General features: G+C 44.2%; 1 protein-coding gene across 19 annotated transcripts in view; it reads right to left on the bottom strand.

Moving 5' to 3' along the window:
• Window positions 1-13,930, bottom strand: part of CELF2 (CUGBP Elav-like family member 2) — a 393,828-nt gene that overhangs the window by 335,092 nt on the left and 44,806 nt on the right. For 6 of the 19 annotated variants that reach the window (XM_056847620.1, XM_056847618.1, XM_056847619.1 and 3 more), the window contains exon 1: window positions 9,718-9,802. The exons of the other annotated variants lie outside the window; for them this stretch is intronic. In XM_056847620.1, coding sequence (XP_056703598.1) covers window positions 9,718-9,791 — 74 coding nt within the window. In that variant the 5' untranslated portion in view covers window positions 9,792-9,802. Of the gene's footprint in view, window positions 1-9,717; window positions 9,803-13,930 lie in introns of those variants that run through there. 19 annotated transcript variants of the gene reach the window in all.

Raw genomic sequence — 13,930 nt, forward strand, 5'->3', positions numbered from 1 at the left:
ATGCTGGCAGAAGACCGCATGAAATACTTGCAGGTAGGCATGTGGATTGAGGAAAACAATTTTTAGCAATTGTTATGAATACCCTGAGTGCCGCCTAGACCAATCAGCATCCCACTGGTGGCAGACGTCCCACTGGTGCAAAACCAGCGGTCTAACTCATGATCTCTCTGCTCTGGAACCATCTAGGAAAACTGTACATCCCGTATCTACATAATTTATATTCAACTACGTTTTCCTCCCCTCCCTCCTTCAACTTCTTCTAAGATCATGATTTTCCAGGCACAGATTACCTCCTAGGTGATTCTTCAAAAGCAACATTCACTGGTCCATCAGTTTTCTTTATGAAAACATGGGCATTCTCTCTACCAGGTGGGGGTCAATGTCTTTTCACTAGCCAATCATGAAAAGATGTCTCAGTGACAGAAACAGACCCTCGTTATTACCACATTTTTATACAATGCAGAAAAAATATAAATAGGAAACAGATGAATGGACCAAGTTACAAGACCGTCTATGTCAGAGAGATTAGGATGGTCTTTAATCCTACAGAAAGGTCATTAAATTCTCAACCCAAAGCCAAACATTAAGGTTGAAATTAATTCTGAAGCTACCTTGAGAGGGAGGGCGATAGTTCAGTGACAAAACCCATGCTTTGCACACAGGAAGTCCCAGATGCTCCAGGCATCTCCAAGTTAAAAAACACACACACACACACACCAAAAGGTTTTAGGTAGCAGAAGGAGGATAGATCTCTTCCTGAAACTCTGGTGAGACACCAGAGAAGATCACACTGGAATAGATGGAAGTGTAATCTGAGTCAGCTCCATGTCGTCTGGTGGTGCAATGTGCCGTCAAGTTGAACCCAACCTACGCCAACCCAGGAGGGCTTTCAAGGGGAAGGGCCTTGGCTCAGTGGTAGAGCATCTACTTGCATACAGAAAGCCTGAGAAAGTCCCAGGTTCAATCCCGGGCATTTCCAGTTAAAGGGAATAGGCAGGTGGGTGATGTGAAAGACCCCTGCCTGAGACCTTGGAGAACCGCTGCCAGTCTGAGTAGACAAAACTGACTTTGATAGACCAAGGGTCTGATTCAGTATAAGGCAGCTTCATGTGTTCAAGGCAAGAGATGAACAGAGATAGTTTGCCATTGCCTGTTTCTGTGTATCAACCCGGGACTTCCATGGTGGTCTCCCATCCAAGTACTAACCATGGCTGACCCATATCGTCTATATATCCCAAAACTGTGATTCCGAAGGAGCCACTGAAGGCTCTGCCACTTGTTCATGGGGCACTTAAGATCTTACTGTTTCCCAGTGTACAATTCAGCAATCTTAAGTCAGACCAAGGTCGAACTTAGTGTTGCCTAGCGCCAGCGTGGCACAGTGGTTAAGAATGGTTGACTCTAATCTGGAGAGCCAGGTTGGTTTTCCCACTCTTCCACATGAAGCCAGTTGGGTGACCTTGGGCCAGTCACAGTTTTCTCTGAACTCTCTCAGCCCCAACTACCTCGCAAGGTGTCTGTTGTGGGGAGAGGAAGGGAAAGTGATTGTAAGCCGGTTTGAAACTCCTTTCGGTAGAGAAAATAGGGGTATAAAAACCAACTCTTCTTCTTCATAAATGTCACTTGGTCGGACTGGGCCATGCCTCGGACGTGACTGCCACAGCTTGTGGGCCAGATAAGAGCTCTCAAGGGTCCAGATTGAACCCATGGGCCTTATATTTGACACCCCTGCCCTACAGGGTTGCCATAAGTTGGCCATCTAGTCCAACTTCCTGCTCAATGCAGGATCCGCCTAGAGCATCCCTGACAAATGTTCGTCCTGCTGCTTAAAGACTGCCAGTGAAGGGGAGCTCATCACCTTCTGAGGTAGCCGATTCCACTGCTGAGCAACTCTTACTGTAAAATATTTTCCTAATATCCAGCCAGTACCTTTCTGCCCATAATTTCAACCCAACGGTCCTTCTGGTGCCAGGAATAAATGTCCCTAACTTATTTGCACATATCGTATAACTCCACTCAGCCTCCCCTACCTCACAAGATGTCTGTTGTGGGGTGAGGAAGGGAAGGAGATTGTTAGCTGGTTTGAGTCTCCTTAAAAGGTAGAGAAAATTGGCATATAAAAACCAACTGTTCTTCTTCTTCCACCTGGCAGCGATGCGTCCGGGTCTCAGGCAGGAAAAGGTCTTTCCCCAGCATCTGCTAACCAAGATCATCTGGAGACACCGGGAATTGACAGTCCACAAGTCAATAGCTTAAGATCCACTGCAGGTTGATAAACAGCTGGCTTGGGTCATGCAAATATAGCTGGCAGCTCCTTTGCAAACGGGCTCACCTGGGTATTCATTAGAACACAGGAAACTTAAGACAGAACACAAACAGAAGCTGCTTGCAAACGTCGCTTTAAACGGCAGACAATCATATTGCCTCGCTGTTATAATTTTAAAGTTATTATCTGAAGGGGATCAAGCTGTGAACAAAAGAACGTGCAGCCGAGGAGTGCCACATTTCTACAATGGATGCTCACATTTCGAGGAGAAATTGATTGTCACACGGCATCCAACGACGACAGAGCCACACAAACGTATCTCAGGAGGCGTTCAAGGAAGAGCCACCGGGCACCAAAACTGTACGGACGGCGTGTACCACGCTATGTATGTCACCCGTCGACACCATTCACAGAAGGGGGGGGGGGAATTCGAATCCCTCCAGAAAATTCGAGAACATTCGAGGAACATTCGACAATATTTTAATTCGAGGAAGCCTTCAAGCAAAACGTCATGCAATTTGAAGGCCAAAAATCTCACGCGAAATGCAGGCAGCGTTGTCCCTTCACATATGAAAATTGATCTTGGGAATGGTGGCAACGCAATTAAAGGCTGCCGATTCTAAATGGGAACAATAATTCCACAATTAGTTTGGCGAGCCGCTTTTACTGCTCTAAATAGTTTTTAAAAATTTTTTCCAAATAGACTCTCTCATTTTGGCATCCCGTTCCCTCTTCAGATGCCTTTTCGCTCTTTGCCCCAAGAGCTAAAGTTTCCCCTCAGCAACAACACCTGGGACTGCCTGAAGGTTGACTAGAAACATTTGACCTTTGCTCCTTCTCCCTAATCACCACTAGACACAATAGCCTCAGAAGACATGGATACACATTTTGCTCCGATTATTCATTTAAGTGCCAAACACCACCACAATGAAAAGAACCAGACATACTAAAAAACTGAAAACTTGACCTTCCCAGAATGGAACTCAGGAGTTGATGTGATGTGCATATTCGGTGGCGCATCAATGGCGCCCATCAATCTCCAGAGGGACGTTTCTTCTTGATATGCACTCCCTACATTCTATGAATTTTTAAAGAGCCAAGATTTTTTTTTGTGCATATTTCCCACCCACCCCATCATCATGGGCATTTTTTTTTTAAAAAAAGAAACACATTTGGGATTAATTATGAACTTGATTGTCTTAGCCAACATGACTATATAATGTCACACATATTAAAAATACAACAAAACAGATTGTGAAATATTTAGAAGAACATTTATTTTTAATGATGGAAAATAAATAAAGCAAATCAGTCACTAGGTTTTAATTTGGGTGAAATGACACAAGAAAATAAACAAAAATGAATATATGGGCGTTTGAAGCAACATGCTGCATATCTGGTAGGCAGGCACCAAAATACTGAGAGGCAATGCTGTAATAATACTAATACAAATACTAATAATAATAGTGTGAAGTGTTCTATAAAATGTACCCCATCTTACATATATCTGTTTTTTGTTGGCTTCTTTTCAAATAAATTAAAATCAGATGACATTTTTAGTGTGTTTATTGCATTCTATATTGCCTGAATTTGCAGACACTTGAAAAATATATATTAAAATTCCTTCTGCGCACCTGTGAACCTAGACATTCCACAAAGCAAAATTCAGAACAGGGTCTTTACGATTACAAAATAATTGTTGCAGGAACATGTAGGGGAGAAAGAAAAGTAACCCCATCTTAATTACTTGGTGAAAATCCTTATTCATTTGGGAAGGTTTTTAATCTCCATTCAAGGTTCTTTTTTATCCCCCCCACCTTCTCTGTCCTTTTTGTCAATGGATGCCAAAGAATTCAGGGGGAAAACAAAGTTCAATGAATTATCAACATAACAGTAATTCAAAATGATACAGCTAACCCAGCTGAACATGGAAACTGCCTGCCAAACTATCAACGTAAGATAAGGAAAGCAGAATCAAACAACAGCTGATAACGCGGTGCTGGTTGCTTACTTCCAGTAGATAGCTGAGCACAAAATCTTTCTGTAATATATGTTTGGCGATGTGATATTTTTCAATGCAGTTGCAGATTTCCTACTGTGCAGCAACTCACATAAAAACTGGGTACCTCCTCAGAGGAATTTCTAGCAGCTTGCTTCTTTTTTCCCCAGAAAGATGGTCCACGGACAATGAAATCTTGTACTGATTGCTTTCCATGGTACAGCTAAGATCTTAAGGAGAAAAGAAGCAACCTCCTTAAACACATCTCCAACCACCATTTAATTAACACATTGCACGTACATGTGAGAATTTGACTCATCTCAGAGACAGACTTCATTGTATGGCATTTTGTAATGCAACCCAATCACTTTCACGCAACTCTCCAATGAATATCCAACTTCAATCATTATATACTGAATCATCAAAACATAAAAGTCAAATCCAGTTGGTGTCTATGACATTCACTTAATTAATCCCAAAATCAGCCAACTGATGTGACATGGAATCCACAGTAGATCTAGTTGGTGGACTGGTCAGCCAAGACCTATCTCCTCAGTGACGAATGGTGCTCTAATCAATTTAGCCAGCAACTGCTCTGATCCAGGACCCGGCGTGCACTCCAATATATATTGGATTCTTGGGGATGCAACCAGGATAACAGATAATGCGAAGAAGAAGAAGAAGAAAAGTTGGTTTTTATATGCTGACTTACTCTACCACTTAAGGAAGAATCAAACCGGCTTACAATCACCTTCCCTTCCCCTCTCCACAACAGACACCCTGTGAGGTAGGTGAGGCTGAGAGAGCTGTGACTAGCCCAAGATCACCCAGCTGGCTTCATGTGTAGGAGTGGGGAAACAAGCCCAGTTCACCCGATTAGCCTCTGCCGCTCATGTGGAGGAGTGGGGAATCAAACCCGGTTCTCCATATCTGAGTCCACCGCTCCAAAGGAAGGTGCCTATGCGCCCATGGCTTCTATGGAGGTGAAAGCGTACCCTACTGGATCAGGGTGAATGGGTGAAATCATCAGGTTCTGCTCTCAGGAAGGCCTCACTTCTTATCCCGCAAACACTTTAGAAATCATGTCATAGCAATCTGTTGCAGTGCGTGATGCCATTCCAAATGTTTGTCTAAACAACGAACATTCGCTTGTAATTGGAAGATGGATTTTAAACTACTTATCCAGTAACTTGCCACGAAATGCCAATGGCCACAGGGAGCTCCATGTGCCCATCAGTTCCACACGCGCAAACACATCCCTCTGTGTGTGTGGATCTTCTTCTACCCCCCAAGCCCTCCCCGCAAAAAATGGGGCTATGTGGTCTTGGATCAACCTGACAATGTGCATCTGGGTAAATGTGAAACTTGGCTGCGATGGTGGGAAAGCTGAAGATTGTGAGGAATGCTAGTGTGATGGTGGATGCTTCTAGGAGCTGCTGTGTCAATGAAAGACGAAGACGGCAATGAGGATGGGTATGACGATGTCTGAACACATGAACACACATTAAGCTGCCTTATACTGAATCAGACCCTTGGTCCATCAAAGTCAGTATTGTCTACTCCGACCAGCAGCGGCTCTCCAAAATCTCAGGTCTTTCACATCACCTCCTTGCCTAGTCCCTTTAACTGGAGATGCGGGGGACTGAACCTGGGACCTTCTGCATGCCAAGCAGATGCTCTACCACTGAGCTCTGGTTCCCTGGAACTGCTGTGTCAGCAAAGGAGTGGAAGGGATGGGGACATTACGTTAATGAGCCAGCATAACTCTATGTTCGGTGATGTGCTACTGATGATAGGATCTAGCCCATGAACTGGCAGTGGAACCATAGGGTGGTGCAGTGCTTCCTCCTCTAGCGCCAAGATTCTAGGTCCCTTGAGGCAAGGCACTGTTAACTTGGAGGAGGAAGGGAAGGTACGCCAAGGATCATCTTGCACATCGTGCACCATGTAAAGAGAGATTGGTGGAACAGGTAGGGTGATGCGCCTTTCGCTAGTCTTAAGACCCTCTCCAACCAGCCTTAGTTTTACACCAGCCACACTAGCTACTGCAATATAAAGCCATGTGTCGCAATGCAAAGGTGTTTTTGGAGGAAACCATTAGGAGGAAGAAAGAAGAGGTATAGAAGAGAGACAATACTCCTAACTACCCTGTTGGCTGCCACCGGATAGTTTGGTACAAACACCAATGCCTAGCATTTGGTGGTAACTGTTCATAATACCACCGTACAAGGCAGTGCCACAGGATGTTCCATTGTGCACAAGCTGCGGTAATAGCTTTTTCAGCCAATGCTATGACACCACACCTTGAGAATCAAGTTGTCAGAAGTCAAATATGAGAATCAAAGGATAACGCCATCTAAACAATGCTCGCTATGTATTGGGTACAAAAAACCGACTCAAATGTTATTCACTCTAAAGTACAAGAAACCAGTCTGCAAATGTTCCACAATATTTGGGACATTTTTGTTCATTTGTTATTGTTGCTGAATATTCAAATGACAGATTTTGACTGATGCATGTTTGAGGCTGATGGCATAATTTTGTTTAAAACCAATCCAGAAATGCAAGGAATGTTTTCTATCAATATTGGGCGGGGGGATTGAAAATATCCATTTTCCTCAAGCAGAACCAAGAAAACCCTTAATAAGGCACCCTTAATGATGAACATTTATTCAAAAATGAACTCAGAAACTTGCATGCACAATACCTACAGGTATTTACAAGTGTTAATTCCCCCCTCTTGAAAAATAATAATAAAAAAACAGGCAATCGATTATCTCATAGCATGAGATCAGTTTAAAGGTTAGGGGAAATGGATTCCATCCAAGGGGCATTATGCCTTGAGAAGTGTCCTGGGATCACTCCCATTCATTTCAATGGAGACTTTCCTAGAGGATTATGTCCTTTGTTAAAACTTTAAGCAGCCTGCAGAATGAGTTGCACTAGAAGGACTGAAACGGTTTTGTATGTTAGTGGCATCCCTTGAGGCATCTGGGATGGGCTCCCCGAAAGGGCAGCACGCTTGTATGACAAACGGCCCTTCACGGGCAATCAAGCTCTTTCAGATGTTCGCTCATCAGCAGTGATAAAGCCCAAAAGGTTTCACCCGGACACGTACCCCCCTTGCCACACGCCGATGGGAAAAGGGTATCATTATGCAATTGCTTTCCATTTGAGAGATAGAGAGAGGTTGCACATTCCTATTTAAGGACCGGACATCCCTGCTGTCCCTGTCCCAGCTGAAACCAACCTAGCATTCCACATTTAAATGCATAGGCAGGGCGAGCAATCCCTGGAAAGCATCAATCTTTACAGCTATTTAGACTATCAGCTAAGTTCCATTTCTGCGTCTTGATGGGATCTCATAATGCGATCACTAAGACAGACAATATACAAGACTTACTGCTGATACGGCTCATGTTTCTTAAGGGGGGGGGGAACACCCTGAGTATGAAGCAATTCATCACAGCCGCTCTAAATATAATTCCACATCATTTTCAACCAGAGGTGTCTCGGTACTCTGGTGGTCCAAAAATCAATTAAACAAAAAGAAAATAACTACTGCCGTAGAACAACAGTGTTGCTATGCAAGCAAGGGGGAAAAAATATCCCCAAGGAAGGTATCAAGGCATTCTCAAGGAACGGTTTGACAAGGTTGTCAAACTGTAATGGGTAAGTTGAGGATACGTTTTCCATAAACATTTAGAGCCAAGGCACTGTGAGATTTGGCTAATAGTGACTGGAATTCCAAAATGGATATGAGTTTGTGCATATTACTGACTACAGGGCTGGCAGAGCGGTTGTAGAAATAAAAAGTGGAGACACCAGTAAACACTTGTTTGTCAACAGACCTTCTCAAGAACTGTTTGAGAGCCTCAACCATCTACATGCAATGTAACGGATATTAGTAGGTAACATAAGCACACGCACAAGATAGCTATAGCACAAAATATTGAGACATTGGGTCAAGTAAAACCACCATTTTAATATATTCGTCATCCCCAACAAGAAACTCAAGAATCTAAAATTCAGGATTGTCAAAAACTGGACAATGAAGAGGGTCAATTGTATAGTATATTACCCATAATGCTCATAACGGAAAGGGTCACCCTATAAAATATGACTCCCTCACTCACACACCCCTCAATACATGTATTAATCCTCAGCTGCTGAAGCAGATGGCTAATTTATGAATAGCTCTTCTCAATTGCTTTGTGGCCAACAAAAAAAAATATCTAATGCCTCAAGGAACCATTTACTTGAGGAGGGGGGAGAATTTAATGTTGCAACTTTGAATGAGTTTACAATGCGACCAGCACCAAACTATATATTTCACAAATGGTTGTTTGAAGACCACATACAAACTTTTATTAAGATGTATACCTCAAAACATAACTTCCATTAAAACCACAGAACTGATACTGTAATCTACTTTTCTCCTTTCTCATTACAAATACCAGCATTTTAATAGGGTCAACATTTCCAACTCCCCCCCCCCCAATAACCGAATAATGTTTTAGCCTGTTTCCTTTTCATGTACCTTTTATTTCGGGTTTTTGTGAACTTACATTTCTCTCTCTTTCCTAGAGTACCCAAAATGCACAGTTCCTGGCAACGCCTGGCCTCAGCTGATGATAAAGCGATAGAAACTTTTGGATGAATGGGAAGGGCAGAGAATTAACTGAATGTGCTCCCTGTCTCGAAATTCCAGCACGCACGCCCTGTCCAATCAATCTTGCTAGCCTTTCGTCCCCATGTTCAAGAACCATCTTCCCCATAATTCACACTATCTTCACCATTCATTTGCCGGCACCGTCCAAACCAACCAACTTAACAGCCTTGTTCGTTCAACGCATTTTAATACCGTTTGTGACAGATTTCATCGGTAAGTGGATTTTCGTTCACAACGGGAACAGCTGACACACCACACTCGCCCCAACTGAGTTGAGATTCGGTGCAGAAGACGAATATCTGTATAGGAATTTCTCCTGCCTATTAAGGGTGGGCTTTTATTATTATTATTCCTGCAAGGTTTGCATGCCTTTTATTATTATTATTCCTGCAAGGTTTGCATGCCTTTTCCACCTGACCTAAGCAGAATATTAATCACACTCTCCTTTCCCACCCCATCTATCTTTATAACCTGCGTTCCTTACCGAGAACGCTACCGATCAAAACGGAACGGCTTCCCAGAGGGGAGGACCGCGACAGCATGAGGGAAAGGAAGTGAAAAAAAAATAAAAAAAATAAAATAAAACTACAGACCACAAAAGAATTTGCAAGCAACAAAGAGGGGAATCAATCCTGACTCGGAGACTTCCAACAGCAAGCCCTCCGAGACAAAACCCCGAATGCTTTTCGGGTTTTTTGTCCAAAAAACCTCTAGGAAAAGATGAACGAAAGCTCAGCTCGAGATCCGGGCTGCTGCCGGGGCGAGCGAGCCGGTACTTACATTCTGTCAGAAACTAGCAAACGGCTATCGACCATCATCTCCGGCAGAAAATCCAGCTTGAATGAAGAAGTCATGTTCTCTCTGTCTCTCTCTCTCCGTCTCTCTCTTTTTTTCCGCTCTCTCTCTCTCGTTCTTCCGCTCTTCCCCCCCTGTGCACACCGTTCTGGTCTGGCAAATAAGAACGTTCCTCTGCTTGTCTGATTCAACAACTGTGCTGGCCGGGAGACAGGCAGAGACAGGTGCAGGAGGAGGCCTCCCCAAGGCGGCAGTCAGAGTCGGCAGTTGTCACATTCTCTCCCCCTCTTGTTTTCCTCCAATCCCCTCTGAAATCTACTGCTGAGGCAACTGTCTATAGAGCGCCAGGTGCTGAAACAAGAGGCGGAGCTCCTTTCCCACTGCAGCTAGAAGTTAACCCCTGCCGCTCTGGGCAGAGGCTCTCCGAACGCGCCGGACGGCGGATGTACAGGAATTTTTTTCCCTTTTAATTAAGAGACAGCGGCCTTCTCCAACATATCGCAACTTCAGGGGACTGTTTCTGTTACGTTTCCGACCCTGCTTTGTCTTGCTCGCCGGAGATTTGACCAAGCATTCCTCTGCAATATTTCAGACAGTTTGAGGTTGTCGTTTTTTTGTCTCCCCACCCACCCCCAGACTTCCCCCCCTTGTTGAACCCAGATTCACTTGTGCTGGTCCCAATCAAATTTCTAGGAACAGATTTCAACCCCCCCTCCCGAGCTTTCAAAACTGGAAGTCAACAGCATTAAAAATCACCATCCGGCAAATTCAACTGTGGTCGTCGCTATTAGGCAAAGAGAAGCAACCAGTTTATATATTAATAGATTTGACGGTTTCGATGTTTGTACTTGGCTACAAAGCACATCTCCCTCTTTCCTGCTCCTCAAATCCATGCAGATAAAAGAAACATACACATGGATGAAAGCAGCTAATCACCACCCCAATAAATCAGCACTGCTTATAAACCTGTCATAATCATTCCATTTTATGACATTTGAGAATATGCATCCTTTGGTCTGAAGCATTTAGAACACGGTGATGTGTGCCATAGGGAGGCATTTTGGCACTAGGAAACGAAAGCAGAGGTATGCAGACAAGAGACGAATTTATGATTAAAGACCATGTCGGGTTTTATATATTTATGGGCCAGAATCCACGAGACCTAAATGCCAATTCGGAGACCTGATAACAACCTCTTTGGAATTTGAAGTATGAAGCAATCTTATACCGGTCATTATAATATATGAGGTGCTTTGACTAAGGCAGGGCTCATTTTAAGGCAGAGGTCTCCCTCACATCAGTCCACCAGTCTAAACTTAATGAAACGAAAACACATTTTTTACTTTTCACCCAACAATTGTATGTTGATTCAGAGCCCGCAGTGCTCGGTTCCAAAGATGAGAACGCCGTTGTTAGGTGCTGCGAAAACTTCAGCAGCAGAAATGAGACACCGCGTTTTTCTTCTCTTTCAGTCCCTCAAAATATTACAGCACTAATCTTAGAAATAAATTCAGCGTTATACGGAACAGTATTTGTTCAAACTGAAAGTCTGAAACACAAAATGCAACGCCAACCACAAAGCATTCTTTCCCCTGCAAACAGAATTTTAGGGATGATTCCGAATTCCATGTCCTAACAATTTGGACTCACAAACCCCCATTCTGATCTCGCATCTGCCTTGTGTGACTCGAACCTGTGATTTTTTTTTGAAATGTGCCATTTTCTGTTTCCTTGCAGATTTGTAAGATTATTTGTACCTTGATGAATTAGCTCCACACACGATGTGTATAAGTATCATAGTGGAAGTATAACTCACATGTAAATTACGAACACAGACCATATATGCTTACATAATGCAAATCTCCAAGGCCAAAGCCGCTGACAAAATGGAAGCAAGGAAGGAAGGAAGGAAAGAAGGAAGGAAGGAAGAAGGAAGGAAGGAGCTAAGTAAGAAACATTTGCACATTCCTAATAAATATTATTGCCGTATAGACTATTCTCTCATTGAGATACTCATGCATGTTGAAATTGGCATACTTAATGTAGCCAAGCCAAGTGTCCAGAAAACCGCTCACCCTCCAAACGTTCACATTGTTTCAGAGCTGTGAGGCATCCTATTGTTTTGATGCGACAACTCCAGATTTGACAGGCGGATGCCTTCACGGATGCAGGTAAACAAAATCAGGTGGGCTGCCACGGCCAATCGGACGGAATCACAGTGAGGGTCACTGATGCTGAGGACAGTGAGGGCCGAGAAGGAGAAAGAAAATGGCGCCCATAAAAAAAAGCAGTTGGGGGGGGGTTAGAAAGCACTGCCCAGCACACGCATTTGGAAGAAGAAGAAAGAAGAAGAAAGAAGAAAGAAGAAAGAAGAAGAAGAGGAGGAGGAGGAGGAGGAGGAGGAGGAGAGTTGGTTTATATATGCCGACTTTCTCTACCACTTAAGGGACAATCAAACCGGTTTACAATCTCCTTCTCCAGAACACATGCCTTGTGAGGTGGGCCAGGCTGAGAGAGTTCAGAAGGAACTGCGACTAGCCCAAGGTCACCCAGATGGCTTCATGCGTAGGAGTGGGGAAACCAACCCAGTTCACCCGATTAGCCTCCGCCGCTCATGTGGAGGAGCGGGGAATCAAACCCGGTTCTCCAGATCAGAGCCCACCACTCCAAATCACTGCTCTTAACCACTACGCCACGCTGGCAAGGGTTGAATAATTTGTCAGGAGACAGAGACATTGGCCCACACTCCTTTTGCATCGGCAATGTATATATTTAGAGACAGCACCCAACATGGCAGGTCGGTTTAAGAATAAAACCGACACATCGCACTCCCCAGGGGAACCGCGGGGCCATATTATCCTGTGCCCAACTTTTCTTCTGTGCCACAATCACCCTTTTTTTAGAACAAAAAGCATAACTACTGACAAATAAAGGTGAAAAGGTTAGTGCTGCTTTTATCGAACCTTAAACGTGGACATTGTCTGCGTGTTGCTTCCCCATTATTTATTTATATTACGCCGTCAGTGTACCGTGAGGCTAAGCAGGCTAACCTGAGGCATGAAGGCAGGGCGCTGACCCGATCAGCTCATAACATGAATTTCAACAGGGTAGGAAACCACAAAACAGGCGGAAGGAAGCAACCGGCCAAGGCTAATGAGCTGAATATAGGCAAATCCCATTTCTAGGCATTGCAGTCTTTATTTCAGTGGGCGTTGGGGCCTAAGGGGTTAATCTGAAGCTTTCGTGGGAAAAGGTGGGCTTGACAAGAGATCTGAGGGAACAGAGCCAAAGAGACGGTACCGTGCAGTGTTCCGGGAGGAAGATCTAACCGTAAAGGGCCATTCCGACCACATGCAACCGACACAGGTATGATTTCATCTCTATCATATCTTCAGCTAATTGCATTTAAAGACCGCAGCGTACATGAAGCACTATGTTGCCAGTGGCAATTGATTCTCTTTTTTTTTTCCTCCAGTCCGTGGTTATGTGTTAAACACAGAAATCCTTAACCGGAACTGCGTGACTCAACCAGCAATGGAGAGTTTACCGAAATCAACATTTCTTACCCAATCTGTTAGAAGAAGAAGAAGAAGAAGAAGAAGAGTCCCCCTATGTATCAATATGTAGTCACCTGTTGGATAAAGCATCTCTGAATACACTGAAGCCAGATAGGAGGAGGAGAAGGAGGGAGAGGGAGAAGAGTTGGTTTTTATATGCCGACTTTCTCTACCACTTAAGGCAGGATCAAACCAGCTGGCAGCTTACAATCACCTTCCCTTCCCCTCCCCTGTGAGGTAGGTGAGGCTGAGAGAGCTCTAAGAGAGCTGTGGCTAGCCCAAAGTCACCCAGCTGGTTTCATGCGTAGGAGGGGGGAAACCAACCCAGTTCACCAGATTGGCGTCCTCGGCTCAAGTGGAGGAGTGGGGAATCAAACCCGGTTCTCCAGATTAGAGTCCACTGCCCCTAACCACCACTCTTAACCTCTATCACACTGGCTCTCACAAACGGTGAAAGCTGGAACCCTCTACAACTAAGACCAAAAGACACTGGTGAAATTTTGGATTGCGTACGGGGCCTGAAAGAGCAATTCAATTCTTACGTCGCCTCGAGAAACCGCGGATGCTCCTTTGATGGAAGGAAATAACCCAGTGCCCCAGATTAGAGTCTGCCACTCATGTGGTGGAGTGGGGAATCAAAC

This window comes from Euleptes europaea, chromosome 3, assembly GCF_029931775.1.
Source record: "Euleptes europaea isolate rEulEur1 chromosome 3, rEulEur1.hap1, whole genome shotgun sequence".
Lineage (NCBI taxonomy): Eukaryota > Metazoa > Chordata > Lepidosauria > Squamata > Sphaerodactylidae > Euleptes > Euleptes europaea.